At 23.4% G+C, this 14,792-nt stretch overlaps 4 protein-coding genes across 4 annotated transcripts; 3 read left to right on the plus strand and 1 right to left on the minus strand.

Annotated features, from left to right (window-relative positions):
* Positions 1-1,967: 1,967 nt before the first annotated feature.
* On the plus strand, positions 1,968-5,453 carry PVVCY_1102760 (transportin, putative; the record flags this gene model as incomplete). The annotated part of the gene is made up of 1 exon (XM_008626102.1): positions 1,968-5,453. One exon carries the CDS (start codon positions 1,968-1,970, stop codon positions 5,451-5,453), a length of 3,486 nt encoding a protein of 1,161 aa, XP_008624324.1.
* Positions 5,454-7,538: 2,085 nt separating this feature from the next.
* On the minus strand, positions 7,539-10,352 carry PVVCY_1102770 (acetyl-CoA synthetase, putative; the record flags this gene model as incomplete). The annotated part of the gene is made up of 1 exon (XM_008626101.1): positions 7,539-10,352. One exon carries the CDS (start codon positions 10,350-10,352, stop codon positions 7,539-7,541), a length of 2,814 nt encoding a protein of 937 aa, XP_008624323.1.
* A 1,651-nt stretch (positions 10,353-12,003) lies between these two features.
* Positions 12,004-13,104, plus strand: PVVCY_1102780 (ribonuclease P protein subunit p29, putative; the record flags this gene model as incomplete). The annotated part of the gene is made up of 3 exons (XM_008626100.1): positions 12,004-12,354; positions 12,450-12,794; positions 12,931-13,104. 3 exons carry the CDS (start codon positions 12,004-12,006, stop codon positions 13,102-13,104), a joined length of 870 nt encoding a protein of 289 aa, XP_008624322.1.
* Positions 13,105-13,942: 838 nt separating this feature from the next.
* Positions 13,943-14,461, plus strand: PVVCY_1102790 (6-pyruvoyltetrahydropterin synthase, putative; the record flags this gene model as incomplete). Its single annotated transcript, XM_008626099.1, has 1 exon — positions 13,943-14,461. One exon carries the CDS (start codon positions 13,943-13,945, stop codon positions 14,459-14,461), a length of 519 nt encoding a protein of 172 aa, XP_008624321.1.
* Positions 14,462-14,792: the final 331 nt, after the last annotated feature.

Genomic DNA, 14,792 nt, shown 5'->3' on the forward strand with positions numbered 1-14,792 from the left:
GAAAAAGTATCAATTCATTATAATGCATTACTTTACCTTAATTTTTATATGTATGAATTTTTTCACGTGACTTATTTTCTTTTTTTTTATAGTAGTAATTGCCATATAAAAAAAATATATATCATATACGCTGCTATAGGCATGCATATATGTTTTATTAAAAATGCTTATGCTATTTTTTATTATTTGGTATTAAGTAAAAATATGATACTTATTTTTTTTGTTTTCACCTTTTAATACATTTTTTTAACTGTTTGAAAAAAAATCATAATGGAAAATACCTTTTTTCTTTTTTGGGATTTTCTATTTTATTATTTGATGGTTAATTTACAGCACAACATGTAAAATTATTTTAGTATATTTGTAGTAAATAAAAAAAAAAACGTGGAAAAAATAAATAAATATAAAAAAAAATATATATATTTTTAATAGTAAATGCATTAATATATATTATTTTTTTTCTATAAATAAAAAATATATTATATTGGTACAACGTTTATTTATTATATTATGTTGGGGGGCAAGAGAAAAAATACGCATAAATTTCGTATACTATTTAAATAATAAAATTCATATAATAATATATTAATATAATATCTTTGTATAATATACAAGTGGATTCATAAGCCTGTATATAAAAATTAAAGTTATTAAATTTAAATACCTTAAATAATATTGTGTAAATTTTTTTCTTCTTTCGTTTTTTTCCAAGAATATACATAAAAATGTAAATTTGTTTTTACTTTAGATAAAAAGTTATGAGTTTCCACAAATTATAATTTTTTATTTTTTTTTTTCATTATTTTAATTATAAACATATTAATTCACTATTTTATATGCCATTATTTAAGCTTAAACCAGTAATGAATAATAGTGAAGCAAACATATTATACATATATAATATATATGTATAAATCATATAAGATACATTTTTCTTTTTTCATATAACGTACATTATATGTATAATAATATTAAATATTCATATGGATATTTACGTTATATAGTTTATTGTTGATTATGCATATATATTGTAAACCCACATATTTACTACAAACAAATTCGATAATGTAAATAAAATAATTTATGTCAGCATGCTGTTTATTTTAATTTTTTAATATATACATATATATATCATTATTTACATTCTTAGTTTCAATATAATTAAAAAATTCATAAAAATATAAGTGTTTATTTGTTCATTACATATAGTATTCGCGTTTATATATTTACAAATATACCATTTATACGCAAAAATTATATGTAGCGTTGTATATAATTTTCCCCCTAGTTTTTTTTTCTTGTATTTTTTTTATAAAATATTTTTTTCACAATATATATATAAAATTTATATAATATAAAAATAGCTAAATGCTTTATATAGGCATATATTTACAAATTTTTTATTTATATCCCGTATGCATAATACATAATAATATATCTAAGAAACTTGCAATTTTCCACAGATTACTTGCATAGTTTCATATATATTTATGTGACATAAACAGTTATATGGGCATATATATGCATATTTTTTTTTTTTTTTTGTATATATATCCCAAGAATTCAGATATAAAAGTAATATACCACTTTTATCCAAGACTGAATTCAAATTTTATACATTTTTAATTCAATTAATACATCTTTACATACCTACATCTATGTTAATATATGTTTTTTTTACATTTTTTTTTAAATATCATAAATAAAAAAGGGGAAAAATTTTAATTTTTACGAATTGCATGTTGTATTATTCACATTTGTTATAAGCATTTACTTATGCATGTTTCGAATGGTATATAAAAAGTGTATATATAGATTTTTTTTCCTCTTTTGTTTATAACTATTTATATATGCGTATAAGCGAGTATATCGATGTATATATAAAAAGAGTGAAATAAAGATAGATAAACACAATATATATAGGTGCATATATATGCATATGTGTATGTATTTATGAAAGTAAGAAAATGCATACCACAAACTTTGAAAATAATAACTTATACATGGGATGGAAACCAAATGAGAAAATATATAAAACAATAATAGAGGCTTTATCATCTTCCTGCAATAATTCAAATAATAATGTACAAATCGAAGTTACAAAAGTGTTAAAAGATTTAAATGAAAATGTTGCAGATGCAGCATTATATTTATTACATATATTTATGAACAAACAAGAAAATAATGATGTTAGACAAGTAGGAGGTTTGCTATTAAAAAATTATATAAACTCAAAAAATAAATTTTTAACAAATGATATATTAAAAATAATAAAGAATGAGATATTTAAACTTGTAGAAGATGAAGTAAAAGAAATACGGAATACGTCTGGTTCTGTTATAACATCAATATTAACAAAATATGAAGGAATAGAAAAATGGCCAGAAGCATTATATAATTTATTACTTTTAGTAGAACGTGGAAATAACGATGTCGTAGATGGGGCATTTCGTGCTATAATAATAATAATTGAAGATGAGCTAATAAATCGAAAAAATACTGATTCTCTTTTTTTTCAATTTTGCAAAACACAGTTATTAGAAAAATTATTTTTATATTGTTCATTACAAGAAAAAAGTATAAGAAAAAAATATGCCGCTGAATGCCTTGATTTATTTATTAACGCATCATGTTTTGCAACAAATGGTATATTTAATGAATATTTTCCACAGTTATGGGAATGCTTAGGTTTTTTAGCAGCAGAAGAAGATCCACAAATATTAAAAACTGTTGTCACATGTGTGACAATTATTACGGATACAAGATATGCATCTATATTTAATAACCTTGATGGAATCATTCAATTTATGGTGAATGCAACCAATTCAGGTGACAGAAAAGTACAATTGGAGGCATTGGAATTTTGGCCTGTGCTTATTAAGGACAGAAGCTATATGGCTTATTCAAATTATAATAATAATAATAAAGGCATTATTAGTAGTAATGTTGGCGATGGTAAACCGATTGGAACCAATACATCGGAAAATTACATCGACGAAAATATATATAAAAATATAAACGAGTTACGAAATGAAGCTTTAAAAACGTTAAAAAATTATTTACCATATTTATGTAAAATATTAATAGATAATACAGTATATACAAAATGGGATTATTTAACAATGGATGAATCTCATTTTCAAAATGATAATGCAAACGTACCCGATTTAGTACAGGACATTTCTCCTGAACTATACCACAGTAGTAATAATAACTTTGCTAACACTCAAAGTAGTGATAATAAAAACAATAGCATGGTGAATGAGCAAGGTGAGTATTTAAAAGGACAAAATATGCATTCAAATATTAATGGAAATTGTGCAAACAATAATAATAATCGTATTAATGTTAATTCAGGTGATATAACAAATGATAATAATATAAATGATGATTTAGATGACTTGAGTGATGAGGAAAAAAATGATGAAATGACCTCAAGAACATGGGGAAATGATTGGACAGTAAGAAAAGGTGCTGCACTGTGTTTAGATTATTTATCAAATGTATATAATGATGATATATTAGAATATATATTGCCTCATATTGAAGAGAAATTAATGAGTGATAAATGGAATATTCGAGAAAGTGCTGTATTGTCATTAGGCGCTATTGCCAAAGGTTGTATGTATAGTTTATCTCCATTCATTCCTAAAGTTTTAGAATATTTAATAAAATTATTAAATGATGAAAAACCCTTAGCACGAAGTATTTCTTGTTGGTGTGTTACAAGATTTTCATCATGGATATGCCATCCAGATAATTGCGATAAATGGTTTGAACCTGTTTTATTAAATTTACTAAAAAGAGTGTTAGATAGTAATAAACGGGTTCAAGAAGCAGCTTGTTCTTCATTTGCTAATTTAGAAGAAGATGCATTAGAATTATTAAACAACCATTTACATGAAATAGTACATACTATACAACAAGCATTTCAAATATATCAAGCCAAAAATTATTTCATTTTATTTGATGTAGTAGGAACATTAATTGATAGTGTAAATATTGTTAAGGAAAATATAGATTTAGCTCATGAAATTGTTAACTCGATACTTATAAAATGGAATAATATAAGAATTAGTAGTCCATATATTATTGCACTCATGGAATGTATGTCTTGTATTACTAGTGCTTATGGAAAAGAATTTTTAAAATATGCAAAAATTGTTATAAGAACATGTATCAAATTTTTAGCATTATTATATATAGATTTAGAAGAGGAAATTAAATATTATTATAATAGGAAAGTAAATAATTCAAATTCATTTATTGTTAATAGAAATAATATATCACAAACCGCTAATGAATTATTAAATTATTATAAAATTTCAAACGAAGACTATTTTATTAACCTTAAAGATATTGATTCGATATCATCCTCGAAAAAAAAAGATCTAATCGAATGTAGTTTTGATTTGTTATCAAGGATATTAAGTGTTATTAATTCAGATATTATTGAAATTATAGCAGAAAATGAATATAACTTTATACCACTGGTTCATAAATATTGTCTAAAAGTTGGATGCGTCCATATTGATGGTATAATGTTTACAATTAATTCTTTGGATAATAATAATCAAAATTCAATCGATGGGGTTAATACAAATAATGGTAGATCTGGCTCCAACGAAAAGGGAATGTCATTATTATTAAATCATAATTATAACACGAAACTACCTACCACTTCTAGTAGCATTGGTAATGATAATGCCAATGTTTCATCAGTGTCAATAAAAAATGGAGTTATAATGATAAATAAACAAAATGAATATACAGAATTTGCTAAACAATTTTTAAATTTTGGTATTTTACAATCAAATTTTGCATTAATTGGAGATATATCCAGATTTTGTGCTCAATATTTAATACCATTTTTAAATGATATTATTCCATTTTTAATAGCACATATATCGCACCCATCTATACCAGTTTCAAATAATGCTAGTTGGGCCATTGGAGAAATTAGTATACATATAAACTCGCAATATATTGAAGCATACGTTGATGAAATTGTAAAACAACATATTTATATTTGTCAAAATTCTAAATACCATGGTTGTTTATTACAAAATATATGTATAACTATAGGAAGATTATGCTCTACTTATCCTAAAAAAATAATATATTATTTTCCTCAATTTTTAAAAACATGGCTAAAAATTATGTCTCATGGAACCCAAGAAAATGAAAAAATTAATTCACTAAAAGCCATCTTAGAAGCATTATATTTAAATCTTGATATTGCTGCTGAGCATTTAAAAGATATTGTATATATAATATTAAAATATAAATATGTTTCTCAGAACGTTAATATTTTTTTCCATCAATTCTTGTCAACAATGAAACAAAAATATCCTAATCAGTGGAAGGAAATTTACAACCCAATGAAGGATGAGCATTCTTCGCCAATACCAGCCGATATGTTAAATGATTTGAGCACTAGATTTAATTTATAAAAAATAATACATACGCAGCTACTAATGTTTTCATTATAAGGAACAACATATAACCCCATAAACATGCATATATAGACCACCATTTTACAGTTGTGAGTTATAGATGCAATACATATTATGGTGAAAAGGCTAATCAAATGAGAGCAAAGTATGTTGGTAATTTTTAGTGCTATGGGACTATAACAGTAGTATATATTGATCATTATTATATATATAGACTAAAAAAAATGAAATGAAGTTTTATTTGCATAAAAGGTACTTGCATATTGGAAATATTGTGCCTTTTAATAATATATTTTATATACATAATCGACATTTATATTCTCCATATGCGCAAATATGTATGTATCTATATAATTATTTACAAATATATATGCATGAATATATTAAAATTATTAAAAATATATATTTATGTTGTATATGTGTGTATATATTTACATTGCATTTGTATAAATATTTTTGTATGCATATCTAATTTCAAACAGTCTGTACATTTCCAAATACGAAAAAAAAAATATAATTGCATTTTAAGGAATATAATACATAAATTTATTATTGAAAGTATGAAGACATAATATATAAAGTGTTAACAAAATGTTATTTTTAAATGTACATTTTAATTAAAATTTATTTTTTCCATATTTTTCCTTTTTTTTTATGTTATATATTTTTTTTATTTTTTTTAAATACTTTTAATTATTATTCTTAGATAATTAAAAAAAAAGATAGAAACTGTTATGTAACGAAAATTAAAAATATTTTTTGTTTTTTTCATATAAATTATATAATAATTAAAAATTAGCTTTACATAATTGTTACACCTTAATTTTGTCTATATATTAAAAAGGGAAAAAATACAACACAAACATAATAAATAATAAAAAATTTTATATAATTAATCACAAGGCTTTTAAAGCCAAAGAAATATTGCTTCGTATTGAAACCTATATATATCCAAAAATTTATCATTTATATATGATATTTTTACTTTTTTTCTAATATTCTCAAAAGTATAAAAACATAGTTGCGTACCAGAGTGTATATTATTTTTATAATACTTATAAGCACATTATATAGTTTTTATGTGTCTATAAATTTTTTGTAAGTATCTATACAGATATGGCAAAATAAAATTTAATTATAAAAAAAGAAAATATAAAATGTTTCTTATTCATTTTTGTTTTTGTAAATTCCATAAATATAAAGCCTACATAGCAGTAAACAATAATACATATGTACATGTACTCACTTTACAAGCTGCTACACACCAATTATATGTGCATTAATAGTAGTAAAAAAATACAATTATATATATTTGTAACAACAGGCGTTGTTATATATTTTTTATTATAAGTTTAAGCGCGTTTTCTATCATTAATAATAGGATATGCAATCATTAATACGCATAAAATATGAAAAAAAAAGTTAAAAAAAATATATATATGTGCCACATGCATATATATAACAATAAAAAGATAATAAATTTATGAAAAAAAATATAAAATGTACATACATCAGCAATTGCACAAAAGAAATAATCAAATATGTATATAAAAACGAAGCGATAAACAATTTGTTCTGAATGCTACAATTATGTATTATCCAGTTGTTTTATTATAATATATTGGAAAATGATTTATCTTAGCATAAGAACAAATTATTAATCATGGTATATAAATGTTATATGCATAAACGAAAAAGAAAAAAAGAGTGAATATGTACGAATATATGCATATATACACATGCAAACATAAACAAACGTAAACAATTAACTTGGGAATTATTTTTATTTTTTACTTTTATTGAGGGTTTCACCCTTTTTTGTAATTTTCACTAATTTGTTTCACCCCTTTTCATATACAAATGGGGAATATTTGAAAACATGGCGTTTCCTTAGTATTTTTATCATTATATTTTTGGGCATACTTCCACATATTTTAAAATAAACAAAAATAAGAAAAAATTAAATAAATAATAAAAAGTATAAGTAAAAAGAAATGTGGTATATTATGCATATGCATAAAATTGATATATGCGCCCTAGGAAATATATTTTCTTCCTTTTGTGGATATTTTTAATATAATATTATGATGCGCCATAACGTTTTTCCTTAGATTCCACAAATTTATTTTTAATAATTTCAATAACATCATAATTTGAAACTGTTGATATATCCCCATAATCATTCAATCCAATTGCTATAGCTCTTAATATTCTTCTTATAATTTTTCCACTTCGTGTTTTTGGCAAATCGGGAACAATACATATTATATCTGGTGTAGCAATTGGACCAATAACTTTTCTAACATATTGCTTCAATTCTTCTATCAATTTTTCATCTGTATAATTTTCATGAATATGATTTTGTACAATATTACCATTTGAACTTAATATCGATCGATTATTTAATTCATCATTATTATTATCACTATTGCATTCTGGATATTTTGAAAGATTTGCGAGTTTTTTAACGACAAAACATAGAATACCTTCTCCTTTAACTTTATGAGAAAAAGATACAACGGCTGATTCAGAAATACAGGCATGTTGAACTAAAGCATGCTCAATTTCTGCAGCGCCTAATCTATGACCTGATACATTTAGTGTATCATCAATTCTTCCTGATATCCAATAATACCCATCTTCATCTCTATATGCACCATCTCCAGTGAAATAGTAACTGGGGCATGGTTTAAAATACGTTTTGATTAATCTATTATGATTTCCATAAACTGTTCTTAACATACCTGGCCATGAACTTTTTATACATAATATACCACATACATTTGGACCATTTAATGGCTCTAATGTTTTTGAATTTAATATTTCTAATTGTATACCAAAAAATGGTAAAGAAGCAGATCCTGGTTTCATTTTAAATAAATGGGGTATGGGTGCAATAACAATACCTCCTGTTTCTGTTTGCCAATATGTATCAACAATTACACATTTTTTTTTTCCAACAACATTATAATACCATCTCCATGTTTCTGGATTTATAGGTTCTCCTACACTTCCTAATATTCTACAAGATGATAAATCATAATTTTTAATATAATAATCACCATGCTTCATTAAAGTTCTAAGTGCAGTAGGGGCTGTATAAAATTGTGTTATTTTATGAGTTTCTATTAAGCTCCAATATCTACTACAATCAGGATAGGTAGGTATAGATGAAAATAAAGTGGTTGTTATTCCATTTAATAAAGGTCCATATACTACATAAGTATGGCCTGTTACCCAACCTATATCAGCAACACAACCAAAAATATCATCATCTTTTATATCAAAAATATATTTGGATGTTGCAAATGCATATAGCAAATATCCTGCAGTAGTATGAGTCACTCCTTTAGGTTTCCCAGTAGAACCAGATGTATATAATATACATAAAAAATCTTCACTATCTACATATTCTATTGGGCAATATGGCCTCATATTTTTCATTAATAATGAGCCATTAACGTCTCGACCTTCTTTTAATGTACATATATTTTCATCAAAATCATATTTACTTTTACAATTTTGTCCATAATTGGCTTGTCCATTGTGGATATTATAATTATTAATCTGTTCAAATGCATTTACTTGATTACAACTAATCATATTATTATCATATGAAATGTGCCCATTCATTTGTGTCCCATTTCCAGTCAATTTATTTTCCTTTCCATCTATTAGATATTGATCATTGTTGCTATATATTTCTTTGTATGTACCACTTTCTTTGTTTTGATTTTTTTTATTTAGATTGCTATTTTTTGATATTAATTTATTAAGTGTTTGTATATCTTTTTCCTTAGCACCAATTTTATCGATTTTATTATTTTGGGATAAATTGGCATCATTATGATTGCTATTATTACACATGTTTGTTATATTATTTGTGACACAATTGTTTAAATGTTCAGTTTTTTTATCAATTATATCTTCTTTAATATGATTGGAAATATCATTATGTAATACATTATCATGCCCATTTTGACTTGGATCATTATTATTTTTATGTGTTGCATTTCCAACTGTGTAATATTGCAAGAAATGACTACTTCCTTGAGAGCATATATTAGATGCATTATAGAAATTATTTGATTTACTATTTACTATACTATTATTCTGATCATTTAGTTTTGTTTTATTTTTAAAAACTATACATGTTTTGATCATTCCAGTCATTTCCATTGCCCCATCGGCAATATTTTTTAATTTGGTTAATTTACCACCTCTTAAGCCAAAATCGCTAGTAATTAAAATAGTTGAGCCTGAACTGATTATCCTTTCTGATAAACTTCTAGTAGAATATCCAGCAAAAACAACATTATGTATAGCACCTATTCTAGCGCATGCTAACATAGAATATATCAATTCTGGTATCATTGGCAAATAAATGGTTACACAATCTTGTTTTTTAACTCCATATATTTTTAATAAATTAGCAATTTTACAAACTTTTTCTAATAATTTTTGATAGCTTATTTTTTTAGAATCATTTGGTGTATCCTTTTCCCATATAATGGCAGTCTTATTAGGATGTTTTTCAACCCATCTATCAACACAATTGTCACAGGCATTTATTTTGCCATTAACAAACCAGCTAACATTTCCTTTATTAAAATTGCCAATATACGTCTTATTAAATAATTTAGACCATCTTAAATTATTTTTTGCCATATCACCCCAAAACACCTCAGGGTTTTTTATGCTCTCTTCATACATTCTTTTATATTCGTTTATATCTTTAATTTGGTTGTTACCACCAAATTTATTTTGATCTACCTCATATACTTCATTTACTGGAAATGATTTATTATTAAGGAAGATATTTTCATCTATATCAATATTATCAATTTTTGATGAATCCATCTTTGAAGCAACTCCATTGTGTTCCGCGTTATTCATTATGTACTACGGGTTTTACCCAATTTTTGCTCGTTTTTTATTTTTTATTTTTTTTTTTAATTTACTTTTATTACTTTTTATAATTAATATATATAAGTTATATAATCTCAACAATTTTATATTATTTCATAATTACAATAAACCATAGTACATGCATATGTACATATTATAAATATACATATATATATTCTTAAGCATACTGCTTATTTTTTTTTATTTTCCCTTTAAATTAAAAACATAATATATATATTATATTTAAAAGAAAAAAATATCATAAACAATACAAAGAAAATAAATATTTTTTAAAGTAAAAGGAATAAATTAATAAGCATTATATTGTATATTTGGTCATTATATGGCAAAATTACTGTGAACTCGATACATACCTAATACATTCAATTTGTTTACATATCACGCAAATAAGTTAATTAATATAAGATACATTAATTATACACATATTATTATATAATTATATTTACAGTATTATATATGACAATTATTGCCCGTGTTATATATATCAAGCCTTATTATTTAATACCAATTGAAACTAAGCATTAAAAGGCCAAAGTATGCATTAATATATGAATATTGGCGATTTTTTCAAATTAATTTTTAAAGAAATTTAAGTAGTTACATGAAATAATTAGTTAAATATATGAAAAAATTGTTAAACATTCTTACGTATTTTTGAGTATATATTAATAAAAGTATATTTAAATTAAAATATTCATATTGTTATATTTGTATATTTTTTTAAGCGTAAAATTTTAAACGCATATTTATATATGATTATATATATAGGGGAATTACTATAATAGTATTAATTGTTCTTTTTGTTTTTTTACTTAATTACTTCATACACATATCATTTCAACATATATATAAAAAAGCCTAAATATATGGCATTTGAATTATTTATTAATTAGCATTTGTAATCAAAGCCATTTTATTGTTCGTGAATATTTTCTCGCTTTTTCTTATTAATCATTTATGGTGTTGTATTAAGAGAGAAAATATATGCTTTATCTGTGCCATATAAAAAAGTAATATGTAATTGAAAGAAAAAAGAGAAAGATACCACAGTATGCTTATTAAATCGTAAATAGTATATGGTTATATACATATATATGATTTGCTCGAATATTGCTATATAATTACCGCAGAACAATTCCCCTTAATATAGCTGCGTGTATTTTTTATTTTATACTCCTTTAACAACTAAGTATATTATATATTTTTAAATATATATAAACCCAATTAATACAACATAATTTTATTATATTTTCTTTTTTTGTTTTTGCACATGATAACATTCATTTTGCAGAATGAATATATTTCTTATAAATGTGTAAATAACATTTAATAATATCTACATATTTTTATATTTGACAAAGTAATTAAATTGTAATTAATAAGTGGCAACTATGTGTAACTTAAATTTGATACATACTTAAGATTGTCGATTTTTATAATCCTTAGTTAGCCATATGTATATGTACAATTATTTTCCAAGCTAATCTCACAAATAAGCATAATTTATGATATGCTTACTAGTACAATTTAATTTTTTCCCCTTTACATATGAAATTACATATCATGGTTTTTTGTGATTATAAAAATAATTTGATGTTGAAATATATTAATTCTAATAATGGAAGAAAATGTAAATGAAATTAACAAAAAGCTAAAAATCAATAACAATAAAGTTGTAAACTACTACGTAAATAATACTTCTCTAAACAAGAAAAAACAACACTCTGGGAATTTTGCACATTCTAATAAGCTCAATAATAACACAAAAAAAGGGCACAATAATTATGATTTGAATGGTACTTCAAAAAATGATCACACACCAAATTTAATGAAAGGTTCATTAAATTATGGGGAGTATAATGCAAATTTTAAAAATAATAATATAGGAAGCAAAACAGCATGCAATCACCCTTTTATAAAAGATGGCGTAACTTTGGATTCCGATTGGGAAGATAAAGAACTGAAAAAGGTATTAAAAATTTCGAAATAAAAATGTGCCATATATTACATATATATTTTTTTTCATTGTTATAATACATTTTTTTATTTCTCTTTCTATTAAAGAAATTCGATTTATATGAGCCTCAAAAAGTATTTCTCAAAAGTAGTATAAAGGATAGGGCGGAAACTTATAACAGTAATAAGAAATTAACTAACATCGGCCTATCTTCAAATGAGTACACAAATTATAATGTTATATCAGAAAAAAATAGTTATGAGCATGCTAAAAAAATTAATGAACTATGGAATATATATGTCAATGAGTTATTTGAACTAACAAACAATAAAGAATTATCTCTCGAAACAATCAATGAGATGGAACTGAATGGAGCATATGTGGAAATTCATAAATCACGATGCTCATCATATATCGGCATTAAAGGAATAATAATTCTGGAAACTCAAAATGTAATACAAAGAAATGCATGTTTTATATTATTAAATATTCCTTCCGTTTTTATTGTTTCATTGTATAATATTGTTGTGCAATGATATATTCATATTTAAATACACATATATTCGAATAAATATTTCTATTGTTTAGGGCTTTAAAATAATAACACCTAATAACAAAGTGCTAATAATATTAAAAAACAAAACAGTCTTTATAATTAAAATAAAAGATAAACAATATTATTTGCATGGTGTGCAACTAATGCGAGATCCTGCATTAAAATCTTCGAAGAAATACAAAATGTTACAGAACAGAGTTATTTGAAAAATTTACTATTACCATTAGTATTAGTAATAATGGTGGTTTATGAATAATAACATCAATTATTCAGCTCACATCTTTTTTTTTAATTGTATCTTTTCCTTATTAAGGATACATATTTGTTTATGTCAATCCATGTATATATAATATATTCTATATTTATCCTTTAAAATATATTATTGATTCTTTAAATGCTTATTCCCAATTTTTATGTGGTTATAATTTTCAATAATGTTACAATGTTTCACAAATTTCCAAATTTGGATGTGCAACTTATATACGTGCACATATTAATTTGTACTTTGATATGCATTTTAAGTATATTATACAGAGAAAATTAAAATGTATTTTTGAATCTTTATTTTTAAAAAAAATGAATTCTACATTTATAGATAAATATAAATATTTCGCAATTTTTGTTTTAATATATTTTTTAAACTCCGAATTTTATAACACAAATGATATACAATATTTTATAAGGTCATAAGGCATATTTATTTTTTGTATATTTTATTATAACATTTGTTTTATAAAAGATCCATAATTTTAATATATATTTAAAATAAAATTAAAAATATGATTTATTTTTCAATTTAAAAAAGTGAATATTTTTTAAAGCAATACTCCAAATTTGAATAGCTCATTTTAATCGCAATCAATTAATAACATCAAGCATACCTGTTTCTACTCCCAAAATCGTTGTATCTTATTATATTAAATAATATACAATTATTTAAGTATTATTTATATCATAAATAATTATTAATTTATATTTTTATTTGATTGATTTCTCTATTGAAATAGCAAGCTAGTCATTAGGCATTTTAAGAGTACGATCATAATGAGCAACGATTTATTAAAATCAGAAAATAATATAGCAGAGCTTTTAGTTGAATCACCAGCATTTACATTTCATTGCGCCCATTTTATTGCTTATAAAGGATTCAGAGAAACATTACATGGTCATAATTATAATGTTTCATTAAAAGTGAAAGGACATATACAAAGTGATGGATATGTTGTAGATTTTTCTATATTAAAAAGTATTGTTAAAAACATTTGCAATACAATAGACCATCGTTTTATTATACCCACTAATAGTGACGTTCTAAAAATCGAGAAAATAAATAATAATTTTCAGATTACATGTGAAGATAATTCTTTATATTCATTTCCACAAAATGATTGTGTTGAAATTCCTATAAAACATTCATCGGCTGAGGAAATAGCCCATTACATTCTTAGCAAAATAATAGATGCAATAGGCATGGATTTCCTTAAAAATCGATCAGTTAATTATGTAGAGATAAGTGTGAGTGAATCGAATACTCAAAAAGCGATGGTTTCCAGATATATATAAGAGAAATCAGGAAAATTATATACCTACATATGCATATATACATTTTACTAGTATTTTTTTTTTAATTTTTTTTTCAAAGTTATTAATTTTTTTATGTTACTAACAAATAAAAATTCAAAATATTTTAAGTGAATAGATTTGTGTGGCTATATGGTTATATTTTACGCTACACGTTTGAATGGTAAAAAAATAATAAAATATATTAAAAAAAACAAATCAAATAGTATAAAACGACAAAAACAATAATATTGGCAATAGATAATAATTACAAAAAAAATAAATCAATTAAAATGCTTATCAAGACAATATAATTTATTATAAAAAATATGTG

This window comes from Plasmodium vinckei, assembly GCF_900681995.1.
Source record: "Plasmodium vinckei vinckei genome assembly, chromosome: PVVCY_11".
Lineage (NCBI taxonomy): Eukaryota > Apicomplexa > Aconoidasida > Haemosporida > Plasmodiidae > Plasmodium > Plasmodium vinckei.